We start from the raw sequence: 20691 nt of genomic DNA, 5'->3' as shown, positions 1-20691 counted from the left end.
TTCTTATTTCTATAGTATATGTGTATGCGAGTGCAAGTGTTTTCAATACTTGAATAAGTATTGACTTCTGATTACTGCCTGGACATGTCCCTTCAGTTTTCTTGACAATATTTCAGAAATGGTTTGCCATTTCCTCCTTCCTGGATTGCTTGGCTGAAGGTCACCCATCTGGTTTTGTCTTTCAAGTGTATCTCACACTCTTCCGTTAAGTTTGAGCAATGAGAGGCTGAACCAGAGCATGAGTGCAACAATACTTTATTATAACAATAAAGGGCTGACCGTGCTTGCCACGCCTGGAACTGGCTCGCAGCGATCAGCAACTGGTTGGACCCCGCAGCCTGCTTTTATAGCTGGCTGCTGGGGAGAACCAACCAATGAGGAAAGGGGGAAGAACGCCCACACAAAGTGAGTGGACCTGAGTGAGAACTCCTAGAGTTCTCAGGACATAACACTTCCGTTTTCTAGCCCAATGCTTTAATCAAATTGGTTCTTTTTTTACACTATATAGCTATTTTTATATCTTATTTGCCTATCTTATAAATTTCATCTTCTTTCTCTTTCTCCTGATTTGCTTGACATTGCTAGGAATTACCAGGGTATCACCCTTGACCCTGACTAACTTTCTTCTTTTCAGTACAAAATTATTAAAACCTGTTGTATCTTTCTAGAGTCTTAGCCACCTTTGAGTCATTCAGGGATTGGCTCTCCTGATTGCTGGTATTTTTGAAACTTGGTTAGTATTTTCTCTGGCCTAAGCTGCCTCTAGGATTTTGATACCTGAGTTAATGCAGAAAGTAAGAATAAACTTGATGGAGAGGGCCAGACCCATTACCAGAGCAATGGGGAGGAAAACATATTTTAAGGCCCAAACAAGCAGAAAGCAATTCAGACAGACACCTCTGTAATTCCCATGGGTATAAGAAGGGGAGGAATCTTACACAATGAGACTTGCAAGATTCCGTTACTATAGCCACACTATAGTCTTATTTTTCCTGTGGAGCTGATTCCTAGTAAGGCCTGCCTGGTGGGACTAACACTTGTTGAGAAGACAGTTTTTTAAAAAAAAAACCCGGCAAAGGCTGGTTGCTAACATTGCCACTGAAGGTAGCCTTGGCTCTTGTTTCTTTTTCTGGACTCAGATACTTTTCTTGGGTCTGTGATATCCTTTAAATTGGCCCATTAATTTAGTCATTTCTGCTTCCCCCTTCATTCCTGAAATGGTTTTTTTTGGGGGGGGGGATGCCTTTGGTCACCCTCTTCACATTAATTCACTTGTGCCAAATCCTATTAGCACCTCCCAATGTTGTTCTCTGTGATCCACATTATAGCTACCATGTTTTTTTTCCTCCGAGCACACTTATACCAGGTCCAGAACTTTTCTAAGTTAACTTTGTTAAGATTGCTGGAGTGCACATGGCCCAGCTAATTGAATTGTATCACATTTCTGAGGGAAAGAGAAAAAAGAGCTCTCCTTCAGAAAAAAAGAAGAAAATAAAACTCACCCTGAGATTACAGCAGCAGTCCACTATTATTATTTAACTGACAGACTCAAGAGTCTAGGAGAATAAAAAAAACTTCATTTGATGACATCCTGGTGAGACTCTAGAGGACATTTAATTATTGACAAACCCCATCAAAAGGGCATTTTTTTCTAACTACCACCTGCTTTGCCTTCTTTTATAGGCTCTGAGAAAGGAACTTTGAAAATGACCATAATAGCTAGATCCAGGTTTGGCAGCCTGTGGCCCCAAAATTTCATGAAATCTTTGCCCATGTTCTCTGGCTCTCAGAGCCTCTTGTGACCATAAGTAGTAACACTGATTAATTTCTGCCATTTTGACTTGAAAAATTCAAGACAAATAGAATATAAGCTTTCAAATTGGAATAAACATACTTCTAAAGGCAGCTTCCAGCCCACTTAAATGTGTGATGATCTCCTACAGACCCTAAAATTGTAAGTGTAACTGTTGATCTAGGTCGGTAGGAGAGAAATATTGCATCTAATAATCAATCTAACACAGATATTTTTGTTGTTATGTCACAACTAATTTTTGTTTCTGATTTTTGTTTCTATTTGTATATAATTCATTATATCCATCTAAGTTTTTATTTTGATTTGTTTTAAACAATTTGCATAAATAATCCTATATGAACAGGGTAAATGATTCCAAATAAACAATAATTTTTCTGAAAATGATGCTTAGTTATATTGTGAAACAATTCTCTTGTATTTGGATTTCATACATTTTTGGGTACTTCTGTGCCCAATGCATAATAGTGGTTAGTTGAGTTATCCTTGGTCAATTCCCTTTTTTAACATTGCAAAACCCAAGGATATATGGGTCACATAATTTTATATGATGTTAGCCTAATGCCAAAGACTGTAAAATTGGTCTGGAGCTAAGCCATTTATCATCCCCATGAAGAGAAACAGCATGTCATCTGGAATGAAAAAAGAATTCTGAGTAGTTCATTTAAACCTGCCCTTCTCCATGACTCTATATAATTGATCCTACAACCCTCAAATTATATCCTAGTGTCAGCTGGTGAAGGTTTAAGAGAAAGGAAATGTGTCTTTTCCCCCTAGAATTGTGAAGTTCCCTTTGTTTCAAAAAAACAGTTAAGAAATGTAAGTGAGGGGCCTGTGTTTCCACATTGAAATGACAGAAAATAATAGCAACTGTAGTTAAAAGTCAGTATAGTAAAGATGTTGGAATGGGACAAATTAAAGAATAACAGAGTTGGAAAGGACGTTTGAGATCTCTAGTGTAACCCTCCAGCCAAGCAGGAGACCCAAAACCATTCAAGACAAATGACTGTCACATCTTATAAAACTGAAAAATGGTGGGACACCCACAACCTTTGAAGACAAGCTGTTTTATCAATCAGATGTTCTGTCAGGAAATTTCTCCGTAGTTCTAGGTTTTTTCTTTGTTAAGTTTCTATTCATTAGTTCTTCTCTTGCCAGCAGGTGTAAGAGAGTCTCTCAAATATTGGAAAACTGCTATCCTACTGCTAAGCAAATCATTCAGGGCTTTAAATATTGCAATAGTTGGCATCACAAGGACACTAGATGCATTCTATGTGCCACAAACTGTAGAAAGGTACATTCTAGGAAGAAAAAGGCTGAATCACTGCACAGCTGCAAGGCTGATGAAGAAATAAGCAAGAAAGAAATTTTATTTTACAGCAGGGGTGTGAAACTCACACCATCATGCAGCGTCACGTGACATATTGGGATTTCCTCCTCCTTCGCTAAACTGGGCATTGGCATGACCAGCATGTGATGCATGTGGCCCATGGGCTAGGAGTTTGACAGCCCTGTTCTACAGAAACATGAGGTGACCATAGCTGAGTTATAGAGAAAGACTGCTCTCTGGATGCCTCTCTGTGACACCTGGGCAGGTTACCACTAACCTTAAATCTGTTGTTTCAAGAATTCATTGTCAGACAGAAAATAGGCTCTGTTCTTCTATCCCTTGATTTTGAAATTTATTGGTAGAATGCTGTGTAGGTACAATATTATGGATAAATTTTCAATCTTCCTTTATTTATCTTCCTACTGCTAAGTTTCACCGAAATCCCAGCAGTGGTAATATTATCATTTCTGCTCTAATAAACTCAGAGCTAATACCCTCCCAATCTCAATGTGGGACAATGGTTTTCAGTTCTTAATACAAATACTCCCAGACTCCTGTACATGCTTCAGATGTCTTAAAACCATTAATGAAAGCGAAAATAACATCAAATGCTACCTATGTGACAATCAAGCCCACCTTGCCTGCCCAAACTTAAACAAAGACATGGCTGATCTCCTAAAAGCATCAGATACATTCCCTTGTCTATGTCCATCATGTTTTCCTAAGCTAAACAAACCAAGTAACTTGCCTGACAGAGTTGATAGCATAGAATTACTCATGCACTCCATAGAAAAACGCTAAGCAATACATTTTGAAACCATTATACAAGAAAGCCTAATTTCTCTTGAAAAAAAAATACAGCACTGATAAATGACTATCAGCTCAAAATCAAATCCCAACCCAACAACCACTACCGCAACTACTACCTCAACTACAATCACAACTACAACCAAAAATAACCACCAAACCACAACCACAAAAAATTACTATTCCATTAAATAATTCCACAAATGATATCTCCTTATTCATCAGAGACACCATTGAACGTGATCAGAAATGTCCAAATGCCATCTTATTTGGTCTTGAAGACACCAACGAATCAGATGACATCACCAAAGTTTGTAACATCATAAGCAACTCAAATACAATAAACATGTCTCCTGAAGATATCATTGAAATAATCAGAGATGGCCCTGAGTTCAAATACAATGATGGCTCAGTGGCCCCAAAATTTTGTAGAGTTGTTTGCAAAAATGAGTCCGGGAAATGCATACTCATTCATACAATAAATGCCATTACAAAAACCAATCCCAATCACAAAAAACTTTGCTCAAGACCAGACTTATCCATACTGCAAAGAATCTGCTCCCATGAACTCCGCAATGAACTCAAAAGACATCTAGACAATGGAGAGAAGGATCTCTACATTGACTACCGCACTGATTGTATCAAAAATAAGTCACACAACCCACAACCACATCCAACCGCACCCTATCCAATCCAACATCACTCAAAACTAGGCACACACACCCCTAACTACCTCAATTCCAACTACAACTGGCCTTAAATGCAAGCTACTCAATGCAAGAAGCCTTGTGAATAAAATACCTGAATTTCTCCTCTTACTAAATATGGCTAAATTTGACATCATATTTGTCTGAAACATGGCTCAACGCATCTCTCCCTGACTCCATTACCACAGTAAGAGACTATCATGTTTACCGATCAGATCGTGAAATCCATAAAGAAGTGGTGTTGCTATCTTCTATAAAAAGTCCTTACATCTAAAAAACATCCAAGTTACCCAGGAGCTTGCTATGCCTGAGACCATCGTCTGTGAACTGTCCTTAAATATCACATTTCAATTCTTACTATGTTACAGAGTCCTTGATTATGATATCGAACATGTAAACAAGCTAAATTCACTACTAACATGGGCAACATCCTGCCCACACACTTTCATCTTTCTTGGTCACTTCAATCTACCTCACATTACCTGGACCCTAAACGAATGTAAAACTGAACCCATATATGCAACCTTCTACAATGCTGTTACAAACTTGGGACTGGAACAACTAGTAACCAACAATGCTAGACTTAACAACTGTCTCGATCTCATCTTCTGCAATAGTTTGAATTCAATTTACGGAATACAAATTAAAGAACCCTTTTCCAACAGTGACCACAACATGATTGACTTTTGTCTCAACATACGTCCACACAAAAATATCACAACGACAGAATCCCCAATTATAACTTCAAAAAAGGCAACTATGATCTTATAAACAATGATTTATCATCCCTTGATTGGCAATTTCTATTTTCTGGATACAATACTGTTGCAATACTGTTACAACATATTTTTACTTGAAGTCAAAAGAGTCATCAAACTATATGTATCAATAACAACTCCAAAAACCAGAAAAAAACAGATTACCCATAACAATAAGGAAGCTTCAATCCAAAAAGAGATCATTTTGGCGGAAAAACAAATCTGGTCACATTGCCAACTTCAAAAGCTGATACAAAAATTTATGCCACCAGATAAAGACTGAATGCACCAATTATCACATTAAACAAGAGGAACACCAATTCCACCTGCGCTTTCTACAATTTTGTAAGCAACAAACTAAAAGACTCAAGGTCCATCCCACCCCCAAAAGGACCTAATGGTAAAGACTGCAATGATGACTCTATTAAAGCCAACCTCTTTAACACATTCTTTGGCTCAGTATTTGTAAACAGCAATGGATCATGCCCAGTATTTCCTGGTCGAAGCACAGACAGCTACAATGATCTAATACATATCGATTTTACAGAAGACAATGTTGAAAAAGCACTACACAATCTAAAACCATCTCTATCTATTGGACCGGAGAGAATATGTGCCTACTTCTTAAAAAAGCTATCCACTGCCATAGCCGAACCTCTGAGCATAATCTTTGAAAAATCTTTCAGGACCAGCTCCTTGCCAAACTATTTTCACAAGCCATGGTCATCCCCATCTTCAAAAAGGGAGACCCCAGCCTAGTTGAAAATTACAGACAAATCTCTTTATGCTGCGTCACCTGTAAAGTCATGGAATCAATTATTAAACAATCCATTATCCTCCACTTAGAGACAAACAACCTACTCTCTAATAAACAATTTGGTTTCAGAAAAAAACTATCCTGCAATCTACAACTCTTACACTGCAAAAACATATGGACTACACAACTTGATCAGGGCAAAGCAATAGATGCAATCTACATAGACTTCTGTAAAGCCTTTGATTCAGTGGTACACAACAAACTACTAAAACTAATATCTTATGGTATCGCTGGACACCTGCATAACTGGATAGAAGCATTCCTGTCAAACAGACAACAAATGGTCAAAATTGGGAGCATCCTATCCAATTCTGTACCTGTCAACAGTGGTGTCCCCCAAGGCAGTGTTCTAGGACCAACTCTCTTCATGCTCTACATAAATGACCTCTGTGATCATATTAAGAGCAACTGCGTTCTCTTTACTGACGATGTAAAGCTATTCAACACCACAGACAATACTGCTACCCTTCAAAAAGATCTCGACTATATATCAGAATGGTCAAACAAATGACAACTTCAAATCTCGACAAATAAATGCTCTGTCCTACATATTGGCAAAAAAAATCAGAAAATAAAATACAGTCTGAATAGTCAAGACCTTGTTGATGATCCCAACTCTGTCAAGAATCTTGGAGTACTCATGTCTACTAACTAGAGCATACAAAACATTTGCTAGACCAATAATCAAATACAGCTCATCAGTCTGGATCCCACATTATGTAACTGATATTAACACAGTTGAGAAAGTCCAGAAATATTTCACAAGAAGCATTCTCCACTCCTCTACTCATTACAGAATACCTTATGCCACCAGACTTGAAACTCTAGACCTAGAAAACCTAGAACTACGCCGCCTTCGGTCTGATCTAAGTATAGTATATAAAATCATACATTGCAATGTCCTACCTGTCAGTGAATACTTCAGCTTCAACTATAACAATACAAGAGCAAACAATAGATACAAACTCAAGGTTAATCACACCAAACTTGATTGCAGGAAATATGACTTCAGCAACAGAGTGGTCAATGTCTGGAATACTCTACCTGACTCTATGGTTTGTTCCCCAAACCCCCAAAACTTTAACCTTAGACTGTCTACTATTGACCTCACCCCTTTCCTAAGAGGTCTGTAGGGGGCGTGCATAAGTGCACCAACGTGCCTACCATCCCTGTCCTATTGTTTCTTTTATTTTTCTTATATGCATCCATATAAAAAACTACATTTTTACTTATACCTATTATCTTGTAAACAATTGACAAGCCAAATAAAAAAATAAAATAATTATGGATTGCCATTCTCTTATTCAATCACCTCAAGAATAGTTGGACTGAGAAATCAATAAACATCCAATACAATTTGTGTAGAATAAATTATGTTTATTAATAAAGTGGTCCCTCTCACTTATAAAAGAACTGAAGCATCTGAAGAGTAGCCCCACATAGAGTGCATTATAAGAATCATGTTGGATATATTATTATGCATGACATTGAGAAAAGTGTATGTGGCGTTGTAATCGACAAACGCAACAAAGCTATTCAAAGCACCTGCTGCTATTACCTGCACAAACCTCCATTGTGCATACCTGAGAGTAGAATTATATATCACAGTTCTGTTATTACTATTTTTAATAAGCTAACATGGTTCTTCTGTTCATCCCGATTAGATGAGAAAACTACACATAAGAGAGAAGACAGGAAAGATTACAGTATTTTTCTTCCATTTTGATATGTTGGGACTGCTGTTACTAAAGAGTAGAGGGTTTTTGTCATTACATTTCTGGGAGTAGAATTAACTGAATTTTCTGGGTAAATTATTTTTACCATGTGGCATATCCTTGCCAGCATTATCTCTAACTTCTATGCTTCCAAGAGCTGCGAACTAAGTTATCTGGGAGATGCAAGTATGAGAAGGTTAGGTTAGAGAGTTAACATTATTAATAGAGTTGGAGGGCTTCTAGTTCAATTCCCTGCTCAAGCAGGAAATTCTATATCATTTCAGACAAATAATTGTCCAATCTCTTCTTAAAAACATCCAGTGTTGGAGCACCTTCAACTTCTGGAGGCAGTGTATTCACTGTCAGGAAATTTCTCCTTAGTTCTAGGTTGGGCCTCTCCTTGATTAGCTTTCATCCACTGCTTCTTGTTTTACCTTCAGGTGCTTTGGGGAACAGGTTGATTCCTTCTTCTTTGTGGCAACTCCTTAGATGTTGGAACACTGCTATCACGTCAAACCTTGACCTTCTTTTCATTAAACTAGACATACCCAATTCCTGCAACTGTTCTTCATATGTTTTTATCCTCCATGTTTTATTAGTTGTTTTATTATTTAATACAGTTCAGATTTCTTCCCCCCAAAGTTGTGCTTTCAAATAACTCTTCCTCCCACCCACTTTCTAACACTTGGATGATTAGATACAAAAATGAACATGGTATCTTTAAAAGATCATAATTGGGAGTTAGAGGATTTTAGTCAACATCAAAATTTGTGGAGGGCACAAATTTTAAAAAGTCTGCTACAATATATCACTTCTGGTGGTTGTTTGTTTTTTCCATTATTCATGTAACTATTAATATATAAGTGCACTGATGACTTACAATGGCAATCATCATTTTTCACCAACTGATTATTTCAGTTACTGCAGTGCAGTGTTAGTTGCGTAAAGATAAATGAATTATTTTGCTTACAGTCTGTATGAGCTAGTTGATTTGTAACACAGTGAAATGGCATTATGTTTATATTTTCCATTAATTCTCATGTTTCCCAATAATTTTTTTAATTAACTGTCTTGACCCACAGAAACAGTCCAATTAAATGAGAAGCAAGAGATAACTCATCTATGGATCTGAACACACTTACTAAACCATATTGAAATGCTAACCAAGCCATTTACAAATCATGTCCAAATCATCAAGATGGTATTATGAGGTTGGGTAATGAAATGCCAGTAAGCAAACAACCAAGCTCAGAGCACCAAAATCTCCATCATGCATACATCTTTCTTAACTATTTACAAACAGTAAATGGGAAATGGTACAAACACAGCATGCTTTTATTTAACTAATGTTGGTGAAAAAAATGATGAAACAAAAGACTTTTCAGGTGTACTATTGTTAAGTCTATGTGTTTTAATTTTTTTCCTTGATGGTTGTTTTTTGATGTTGTTAGATTGCAACATTATTTCTCCTTTATTGAATAGGTTGAAATCAGTTACAACTGCAGGAGAAAATAGGACTTTCTCAATCAACATTTATTCTCTATATAGAAAACACCTGTCATTCAATTTTGAGCTTACTTAGTAATATTTAAAGATGGGAAATCTTTCATCCTGACACTCATTATATTGTTTCTGATTTTTAGTATAGAAATGAAATTGATAAGTACTCTTTCCCATTCTAAGTTATTTATCTGCATGAATGTGTAGTCATCTTTATAATTGACCATTTCCCATCGGATATATGCAGAAATTAATAATACACTAAAAATAAATAATTTTTCTATTTCTGCTATATTTCCCTCTAGTCACATTTAGTAAATATCTGATATTATAACCATCACCAGATAATATCTTATTTCAAAGAGTGTATAAAACTAAAAAATGTAAAAAAAACTGTTTTAGGATCAAATGCATTTAGATTTGCTTATTTTGAAAGAAAATAACTTTAAATAATATTATTTCACCAAACATGCATTTAATTAAATTTAATATTTAATTACAAATTTTATGGGGAATCTTTTAATGCAGTCTAATGTAGATTAACAATATGCTTATGAATAAATTCATAAGGAAGTAATATGGATCATAAATTCAAATCACATTTCCAATTCTGCTAATATAACGAAAATTCCACCCTGTGCCAAACACACTTTAAGAAGAGCTCTCCATGTACAGTTTTGTAAGCTTAATACAATTAAGGTACCCATTCCAGGAAAGAAACCACAATGTGCACAAAGAATTCAATGATATATAAGGGTGTATACCTGCTTTTATCAATAGGAGAAGCAAGCTTGCATGTGTAGATCTTATTCATAAAGTCTCCTTAAGTTATTTCTATGACTATGAGCATACAAAACTTACTACAAAGTTTATTGTAGGCATCTGAACTTGTCTCAGACATTCCTGATGGGTATCACGGTTCCAGTTAACACACCCAAAGGAATCAAAACTCCAAGGCAGGTCATATTGGCACATCTGGGGAAAACCCGACTCTGAAGGATATGAGGTTTTCCCCACCCAAATCAAAACTCCAAAGTTCTTTTCCCCAGGTCACATGTCCATCACATAATCCAATCAGGTTGCAGCACCAATCCTGGCTGGTTTAGGTCCACACCTCTCCAACACCTGGTAGACTGTTCTTGGCTTCCATAGGAAAGTAAGCTATTTTGGTTACACATGTCCAGCTATCTCTACCTCCCACTAGCTCCGACTGGCCTTGTGTGGCAGCCCTAAAAATGCTCTCAAAAAGGCTTCAGGACTGACAATGGGAATATGATATCAATGGTTTTGATTACATAAATAGCGCAATTGCCTTGCCTTTCTAATGCAAAATAACAAATCCAATAAAGTCTGTCTATCAGATTAAATACAAATAAATATACACCCGCATTTCAGATTAAATAAAAGTAAATATATACCTGCATAATACTGAATATCAGCTGGGTTCCAAATGTCAAATGTTGAATATCTGTAGTGGTTATATAATGTACAGGTCATATTTTCAAGTAAATATGATGTAGCTACAATTTTATTTTCTGGGAAAGAAGAGTAATTCTGAAAAATGTAATACTCTTTCTAATATATTCAGTTCTTCTATTCATTTATACTTTCCACCATCAATCAATCAAGCACATATACTTACATTACTGCATGATTTTCAGAGTATAACATTTCAGAAAGTGTAAGGCTATTAATGGTGTCAAAGAAAGCATCAGATATGCTATCTGTCTTCCAATCATAAGCTTGCATTTGTAAGTACTGTATGCTCTGGACAAAGATGTATTGTACAACACAGAAAATGGCATAACTGTAGTATTTGGAAAAGATTCTTAAGGAGTTTTTAGTCTTGATATCCACTGAGGTTATTGTCAAGCCTGTAAGCAATATTTTATAGCTGTAAAATCCATTTGTGTGACTTATATAAAAATAACACTCAAATAACAGATGCAGTAGAATGAATTTTAGCATTTGAAACACAGGAAAAAATGGATGATAAGTGATGATGATAATGTTTTTATATTCCACATGTTAATAGCAAATAAAATATGGCAAGATTAACCAACTCAGATAGGAAAACCAGATCTGTTGTTATTTCTTAATATAGCAGTATAAGAGGCATTAGGCTTAGAAATATAAGGTTTTTTGAGGCCTGAGCAAAAGAAATTAGTTGTCCTTGGGCTGTATTAGGGCATAAGCATTCTGCCCATGACATCTTTAATATCCATCATTTTGAATTGCTCACTCATCTGGCATGCCATACCCATTTTTTTTCTTCAAGACATCCACAAAAGTGCATATATAAAGACATTCAAGAATTGTCAAGCAACTATCAGCTCCCTTTTATTCTGCCTCCCTTTTATTCTGCCTCCCACTGAATCTGAGGAAGATCCTGAGATAATCTGGGGAAGGGAGAATTTATTCTGTTCACTCAGTCCACTGGCTGTTTGGTTTTAGCAACAATTATTCTCTGATCCTATAGGAATTACTCCTGTTCAGTTGCAAAGAATTAGCATTATATTCAAACTAGTTTTGTTGTTGTTGTTAGGGATCCAGGATTTAAAATGGGATGAGGTGGGGGGAAAAAGGAAGCTAAAAGGAAGGAATGCTTGAATTTTTGATGACATAGACACCTCTCCCCATAACAATATGAAAACTGGACTATGTAACTGAAATTTCATATAGTTTTATGTTAAAAATATATATAATACAGTGCCAGTATTAAACAAATGTTTTGTCTGGAGATTTGTCAAAATGAACCAATTCATTTCTGATCTAAATCTTGCAAATATTTCCTATTTGTTCACATGCTTCTTGTATCTCATGACAGGATGATGAAGTTGTACTTCAGTGTGTAGCCAACATTCATAAAGAACAGCGCAAGTTCTGCCTGGCAGCTGAGGGGCTTGGAAATCGCCTCTGCTTTTTGGAACCAACCTCAGAAGCTAAAGTAAGACTCCTTTCTTACTATAATTTAATTTGAATGTAGTTTAATTCTTATTAGCTGCCCAAAATCACATTGGAGAAGTGAACAACTGTATAAATCAATATAAATAAATAAATGAATAGTCATTAATCTATAAACAGTTATTAGAATTTTTATTGTAGGAGGTGTATATTGTAGTGTACTTGTTTCTACAGACTTGTAATACTACATTCCTATTGGACAGATACCATCACTGGACGATTGGTCGTTAACAACAAACCCAATTGGCCACCTAAATGGCAGGAAATAGATGCCATTGGTTGCGAGCCGCAAGCAGCTGCTATAAAAAGGGCTGCCACGGCTCGTCTTTAGTTGAAGTTACTTGGTTGTTAAATAAAGAGCTGAATTCAACTCTGGTCTTGAGTCTGCTTTTGTTCTGGCGATAGAACACTGGCGACAAAGGTGGGATCGAAGGAACAAACACCGTAGCACGTGGCCAAAAGAAGCCGAGAAATTGCCGAGATGGCCGGCAACAATTCGCCACCTGCACCGTTCAACCCAGCCGAAGAAGACTGGGAATCCTATATTGACAGGTTCCTGATTTTCCTGGAAAGCAACGAACTACAAGGAATCACTGACCAGAGGAAGAGAGCTGTATTCCTGACATATTGTGGCCCGACCATTTTTAAGATGGCAAAGGCATTGGCGAAACCAAACGACGTCAAACAGATGGCATGGCCAGACCTGAACCGAATGCTGAGAAACCATTAAGCGCCTGTTGTATCGAACCTCATTCGAAGACACAAATTTTACAAATGGGATCAACAAGAAGGCGAGAGTATTGGTGACATTGTAGCAGCACTGAGGGACATTGGGGGAGCATGCGAATTCCTCAACATGGATGAAGCCATGAGGGATCGCATAGTCCTCGGATTGAGAGACGCCACCCCGCAGAGCAAACTACTTAATCGACCCAACATTACTGTTAATGAAGCCATCGCTGAAGCAACCGCAGCCGAAGCAGCAAAAAAATCCGCAGCAAAAATGAAACAAATGAATACGGCAAACAGCCCAAACTAGAATAGAGAGAAGAAAGTGGAAGGTACCCAGAAACACGCCACTGCAACTATCCACCATGAAGACATCGAGTCATCAACCGACTCGGAAGAAGACAAGGAGGTAAACAGATTCCAATCAGAGCGAAGCTGACAAGAAAGGAAAAGTAGAAAACTTGATTTCCAATGTGCAGGGTGCAGAGGGAATCACCCGCGTACAGAGTGCCGTGTTTTAGATGCCATCTGCAGGCACTGTGAAAAACGGGGGCACATTGCAAGGGTCTGCCGAAACAAAAAGAGCTATAGTCCAAAGAGGAGAGGCAGTACCCCCCCCAGAACTAAGGAGAAGCAAACCGGAAGTTGATGGAACCGGGAAAATAGAAGCCAATGACTCCACGAGAAAGAAGAAACACATCAGACGCTTATTATCGGGAATGCCAGAGCAACAGCTGCCAAGAAGATTCGAATAAATGTCAAGATAGAAGGGAAGCCCTGCGAAATGGAAGTGGACTTTGGCTCATATTTGTCAATGGTATCATGGAACACAATAAAAAACTTGATACCTGACATACGACGGAAAGAACTCGTAGAGCAAAGTCTGATGTTAAAAGATTACCAAGGAAACAGAATCCCGGTAGTCAGATTGGGACATTTTAAGGTAAATTTCAAGAAACACACTGAAATACTGCCTCTGACCATTGTTGACCGAGACTGCCCCAGCCTACTTGGGTTAGAATGGTTCGCGCCATTGGGAATCAAAATGACAGGAATCAACAGCATCGCTGAAACAGACTGGGAAAAAGACCTGTTGGAAGAATTCCGAGACGTTTCTGACAGGACCTTAGGCAAGTACTGTGGGACCCCTATTTCATTTAGCCTAAACCCAAACGTAGCCCCCATCAGGTTAAAAGCCAGACGCGTTCCGTTTGCGTTAAAGCCAAAGATCGATGAGCAACTGAACAAACTCATCGCACAAGGGGTGTTAGAGCCAATCGACCATGCAAGATGGGAAACCCCGATTGTGACCCCCGTAAAACCAGATGGGTCCGTGTGCATCTGCGGTGACTATAAGGCCACCCTGAACCACGCATTACAGCAGAGCGCATACCCTGTCCCAGTAGTCCAACATCTTTTGCATTCGTTGGGGGAAGGAAAATTTTTTGCAAAGCTCAATCTCGCACAGGCATATCAACAATTGCCGGTTGATCCTGAGACAGCAGAGGCACAGACTATCGTAATGCACAGGGGGGCTTTTAAATGCAACAGATTACAATTTGGTGTCAGCGTGGCCCCCGGCGTTTTCCAAAGCCTGATGGAACATCTCCTCCAGGGACTAAAAGGGGTAATCCCCTATTTCGATGATGTGTTAATATCAGCCAGAAATAAAAAACAACTGAAGGACTGGCTGCAGGCAGTCTTGCAAAAGTTTAGAGAAGCAGGACTGAAAGTCAAAAAAGAAAAATGCCAACTCGCCATGAATCAGGTGGAGTTCCTGGGATATCTTATTGATGAAGCAGGAATCCACCCCCCCACACACAAAAAATACGAGCGATTAAAGAAGCACCCAGACCCAAAACCAAAATGGACTTACAGGCATTCTTAGGACTCATTAATTTTTATAATGTTTTTTGGCCACAGAAGGCAACAATTGTGAAACCACTGCATAGACTACTCGATAAAAAAGCTATCTGGAAATGGGGTCGACAAGAAGAGATTGCGTTCCCAAGAATTAAAGACTTAATTACATCTAAATCAGTATTGATCCAATACAGCGACATGCTTCCACTGACTGTCATTTTCAACGCTTCACCTTTCGGCATAAGGCGCAATACTTAGTCACACCCTTCCTGATGGCAGAGAGGCACCGATCACCTTTTATTCCAAAACGTTAACCAAAGCTGAAAGAAACTACAGTCAGCTGGATAGAGAAGCCTTGGCTGCCATCTCGGGGGTAAAACGTTTTCACGAATATCTTATGGTAGGACATTTTCTTTAATTACCGACCACAAACCACTGCTTGGAATCTTGGCAGGAGACAGGGCCACTCCAAACATCCTGTTTCCAAGAATGACAAGATGGTCGGAATTTCTAGCAGCCTACAATTACAAACTTATCCACCGGCCAGGAAAAGCCATACCCCACGCCGATGCATTAAGCTGCTCACCCCTAGCAGACCATGATGATGACCCAGCACCCACAACAACTACCCTGCAAATTGAAACGATATCGAACCTACCACTCACCGCATCGGACATCACAAGGGAAACTGCTAAAGATACACTAATGGCCCAGCTGCTGAACTGGGTAGAGAGGGGTTGGCCAGAAAACATAAAAAATGAAACTTTTAAACCTTTCAAAAACTGCCAAACTGAGCTGTCAATTGGAAAAGGATGCATTTTGTGGGGAGATAGGGTAGTTGTTCCACCAAAATTACAAGAAGATGTCCTGAACATGCTACATGAGTAACACCCTGGCATGGTGAAAATGAAGTCCCTGGCCAGAAGCTACGTTTGGTAGCCAGGAATTGACAAGGACATCGAAACCTGGGTAAGAACTTGCCGTACGTGTCAGTCGTCCAGACCTACCCCCCCTTTAGCACCAATCCTTGACTGGGAGACACCCAGAGGCCCCTGGTCAAGGATTCACATAGACTTCGCCAGACCTACAAAGAGGTATACATACTTAATCATCATTGAGGCATACTCGAACTGGTTAGAAGTCAGCATAATGAGCTCAACAATGATGGAAGCTGTCACCAAACTACTAAAAAAACTTTTCACCACCCATGGTCTACCAGTTGTAGTAGTATCGGACAATAGGCCACAGTTCACAGCCTTAGCCTTTGAACAATTCCTCGCAGAACAAGGAATACGACATGCTCTGACAGCGCCAGCTCATCCAGCGGCGAACGGAAGGGCGGAACGCATGATTCGTTACACAAAAGAAGCATTAGAAAAAATTGAAGGAGGTGACATGCAAGACAAAATCAACACCATGCTCACCATCCAACATATAACACCATGCACATCAACAAACAAGAGCCCAGCTGAACTATTAATGGGCAGAAAATTACGCTCGTTTTTCAACAGACTACAGCCGACCTACAACTCCGAAAAGCCTCCAGACTCCTCAAGTAAGTACCGCATGTTTATACCAGGCGACCTGGTATACGCAAAAAATCTTACTGGAGAACCATTGTGGCTACCGGCCAAAATCACCCAAATCACAGGCCCACAATCTTATCAGCTAGAAACATCAGATGGCAGATCATGGAAAAGACACATTGATCAATTACGGTCTCGATACTTTGAACGAAACACTAACACACCCCAGAGCACAGAAAAGTCACATCCACAAGAACAAACATACAATAATAACAAAACCAGAGGGGGGGGGCATTAAATAACAAAAGAAAAGAAAACTTCCCTTTAACAAACCACCAACCAGAAACTGAACACCTACAAAGAAACAAAAACTACTTACCAATAGACAAAGTCCAAAGAAGAGAGCTGAAGGAAATCCAGGAAAGGAGCAGCCAAACCAACTCTACCAGCCCGCACACATCAGAAGGGAATGGCAGCACCCATCCAACGAACCCAAGGAGGCACGGCGGGAGCGGCATGGCTGAATCGTCCTTCCAGGAGGTTCCAGAGAGAAGAATGAGAAAGACAATGGACCTGACCCAACCGGCCGAAGGTAATGCAGAGACTGAACTGCGCAGGTCAACTAGGACACACGTAACGTTGGATCAAACCAAGAGGGGGGGTGTAGTGTACTTGTTTCTACAGACTTGTAATACTACATTCCTATAGGACAGATACCATCGCTGGATGATTGATCGTTAACAACAAACCCGATTGGCCGCCTAAGCGGCAGGAAGTTTAAATAGATGCCATTGGTTGTGACCCATGAGCAGCCGCTATAAAAAGGGCTGCCGCAGCTCGTCTTTAGTTGAAGTTACTTGATTGTTAAATAAAGAGCTGAATTCAACTCCGGTCTCGAGTCTGCTTTTGTTCTGGTGATAGAACATATATCATGCAAAATCCTGAGTTGTTTTGCTGCGTCATGTTCTCACAAAAATTAAGGTTTTTTTTGACAGCTGATTTTGCAATTCAAAAATGGAAAACTATCCTGTGAGCTACATGGAAATTTATAAGGAAAGTGCCCTTGGAAATTTACAAAGAAAACTATTCTTGGAATTGGGATGGAATTGGGATGAGGGTAGGAATCAAATCACAAACTGTGATATCCATAGTAATATTACACAAGAGTTATTAAATGATGTCTTCTTGCTGAAGTAGTACATGTTCTTCAGCCTGAAATGGAAGTAAATAAATAATTGTAATATTTGTATATTATACTAGCTCAATACCCATGCTTCACTATGAAACTATGGTCGGGCTTAGTTTTGGGGGAGAAAAATAAGGGAAAAAATTCTGCCTCTGCCTACCAGCATCCATTGGTATTCATCTGGCTAGTGTCCTATCAGTGTGTGAGAGAGTTGAATGCTGTTTGGAAACTAAAACGGTATTTGCTATGTGAGCAAGAAGGAGACAGCAAGGAGCCTGGGTGTAGTTTAGCTCACTCTTCTGTACTAAAGCTGGTTGCTGCTGTGAAACTAAAACTGAAACTCCTCTGCTTGTGTTTTGCATTTGGAACAGATTTCTTTTCAGGTGGGGAGGAGGAGTAGAACTCCTTGGCATCAGAGAGTGTCAATAATAATAATATATGAAATACTAATGCTGTGATGGTCATTTCAAAAAATCCTTTCTTAGTGAGCACCTAGAAGCCAAGAGGAGCATACATGTCAAATTTCAGGTTTGTAGGCTTTACGGTTCTGGAAATTTTGTGATGATGCATGAGTAGCATTTCACTTTATATATATATATAGATATTTCTTTACTGTTCCATATTAAAATAGAGATACCAATGACAAGAGTTATTTTTTCTAGGTTAGCTTCATGGCATAGATAAAAAAACCAGCAGATTTCTAGTATCAAAGTGAATGATTTATATCAAATATCCTTTCATTTCTCAAATAAAGTTTAATCATAAATTAAGAATTAATGTGGTATTGTAAAAATGTTTTATTCTTTTTTATTTGCCTTTTTAGTCCACGGAATTGTTTCTGCCAAAAATAAACTCTTTTTAAAAATCACTGACTTAAAGCTTAGCTTCAGTAACAGCTGACTCAGTATATAAGAAATGCTGCAGTCTAATTGAAGTCATCTATGATGCAGCACAAGAAACAGAGACAGTGAGAAATGATTTAGAACGATGCTAAAGGCCTGGTGTTAAATTAATCTTTTAATCGGTCATTTTCCAAGTGATATGAAACTTCTTGGTTGATCTTCTCCAATCTGATCTCCTTCAGATATATTAAATATCAATCTTTGTCTATTGCTGCCAAAATGGCCAAGTGCCATATCTGGAGGGCACTAGTAAGAAAGGCTGTTTTTTTTTTTTTTTGCTTTTAAGAAAGTTATCTCTGAAAACTGTACTAATCTGACTTTGGCTTTCAGAAGTTTGGCAATGCAGAAAACGGCTTGCAGAGTCTGAGAACAATTCCTATGGACAGAAGCTATCAATGTAAGAACAAAAGTTGGTTCAGTCATATTACAAAGAATAACTGGGGAGCAAATTGCACAGCCACTATGTAAGGAAAGAATGAATAGATCAAGAGGGTGGGGGGAGCCAGAACACTAGTGGTTAGATTGAATTAATGGCATTCTCAAAAAGAATAAGGTGAGTCAAACAAAAAGCAATATACAGATGAGGTAGAAACAAGCATGGTTTTCAAGGACAGAGACTCAGAGATGCATAGTGAACAATATTAATATAAACCAAATTTAGCTATATATTTTTTTCTTTTTTCAACCTCATGCCTTAATTTATTTGGCCTACCTTCCTTTTCTGTATTTGCATGATGTTGCTTAACCAACAAAAGGTCATTGTTAACCAGCAAAAGGCTTTGTCTATATACATATATTTCTTATTTTCAATTATAAATACTGAAGTAGAGGTTCCTTGGATCTCAGTTAGGAATTTAACTTTCCTCCAGCTATTCCATGAACAAATTTAGGGAACTTAGGAATTAGAGTTTTCTCAAAGCTACTAATCAAGTTGTCAAAAAGCTTGTTTGCATTAGCAAGAAAACATATCCTGCCTCATGTGAAACCTCTCTAGCTGCTCAGCTTATTTTCCCTGTAATGAAAATAAAACTAGTACTTAAAAGTTCATAACTGTGACTTTGTTATTAAAAATGGAAGACAGTTTTTTCATGCATAAAAGGTAAAGTTTTATATTTCATAGAAACCTGCAACCTATCAAAAATGGTCCATGTCTATGCCTTAATGACAGTGTTATTCTTGAATTCTATGAAATGAAATTCAGCAGTTAATTTATGCTAGTTTATTAAATTAAATGAAAACTTTGTGGCTGCCTAAAGTTATGACTTTAAATAGTGATGCATTTATTATTGTTTACGGACAGATAATATCTATGTTATTTTTACTTCTAAATTGCTTTGTTGTTGGCTCCATCTGTGCCATGATTCAAATTGCACGAAGAGTGGAACTTATATCTGAAAAGTTTATTTTCTAAATATAATCTGCTTTTTATTACAACTATGTCCTTTTTCATATACATGAAAATGAAACCATTTAATTTAAATTTATCAAGTTCACTCAAGAATACTGTATAAATAATCAAGGGAAATTCCTTCTAAGAGAGAACTATGTTTATCACTGAATTGCTTCTGTTTATTAATTTATAAATCTATTTAAATAAATTAAGTTAAAGTACTTGACGCAAAACAAGTTTGGATTATTTTGTTGCTGCTTTGCATCAGTGTTATGACAGCACTGTTTGTAATACGAAAAGATGGTTTGTGAGTGTGTCAAGTGAGGGTCTTTTAATGGGTCAGGTGTGAGGCATCAGGAGTCTTGTAATGGGTCTTTTGAAGAGGAGGTTACCTCAGGTGAGGGTCATTGGGAATAGAATGCTGATTGGCAGGTGCTTGCATGGGTTGGTTGAGGAGAGATGTTGTCTCTGGTTAGTTGTGCAGTTGATTTTGATTCTAAGGGGTCAAGCTGGTTGTAGGTCAGTGTGTCTATTGATGGAATTGTGGAGTGCCAGGCTTCAATGAACTCCCAAGCATGGTAAGTGGTAGCGTGGCTGATGATTTTTGTGTTTCTCCGATAAAACTGGTGCTGTTTGGTGTTGGTGTGGGTAGAGATTAAGCATTTAGGGTCATGGTGTTTGACTGCT

At 38.2% G+C, this 20691-nt stretch overlaps 1 protein-coding gene across 1 annotated transcript in view; it reads left to right on the top strand.

Annotated features, from left to right (window-relative positions):
• The window catches only part of RYR3 (ryanodine receptor 3), a 305744-nt gene that overhangs the window by 35723 nt on the left and 249330 nt on the right, over positions 1–20691 (top strand). Inside the window, exon 2 of the mRNA XM_087921834.1 lies at positions 12272–12391. Coding sequence (XP_087777960.1) covers positions 12272–12391 — 120 coding nt within the window. The remainder of the gene's footprint in view (positions 1–12271; positions 12392–20691) is intronic.

Source organism: Pseudonaja textilis, chromosome 1 (genome assembly GCF_049901715.1).
Source record: "Pseudonaja textilis isolate UNSWEBS1 chromosome 1, rPseTex1.2, whole genome shotgun sequence".
Lineage (NCBI taxonomy): Eukaryota > Metazoa > Chordata > Lepidosauria > Squamata > Elapidae > Pseudonaja > Pseudonaja textilis.
Note: the sequence above shows the minus strand (reverse complement) of the source record. Positions and strands in the feature narration are given on the sequence as shown.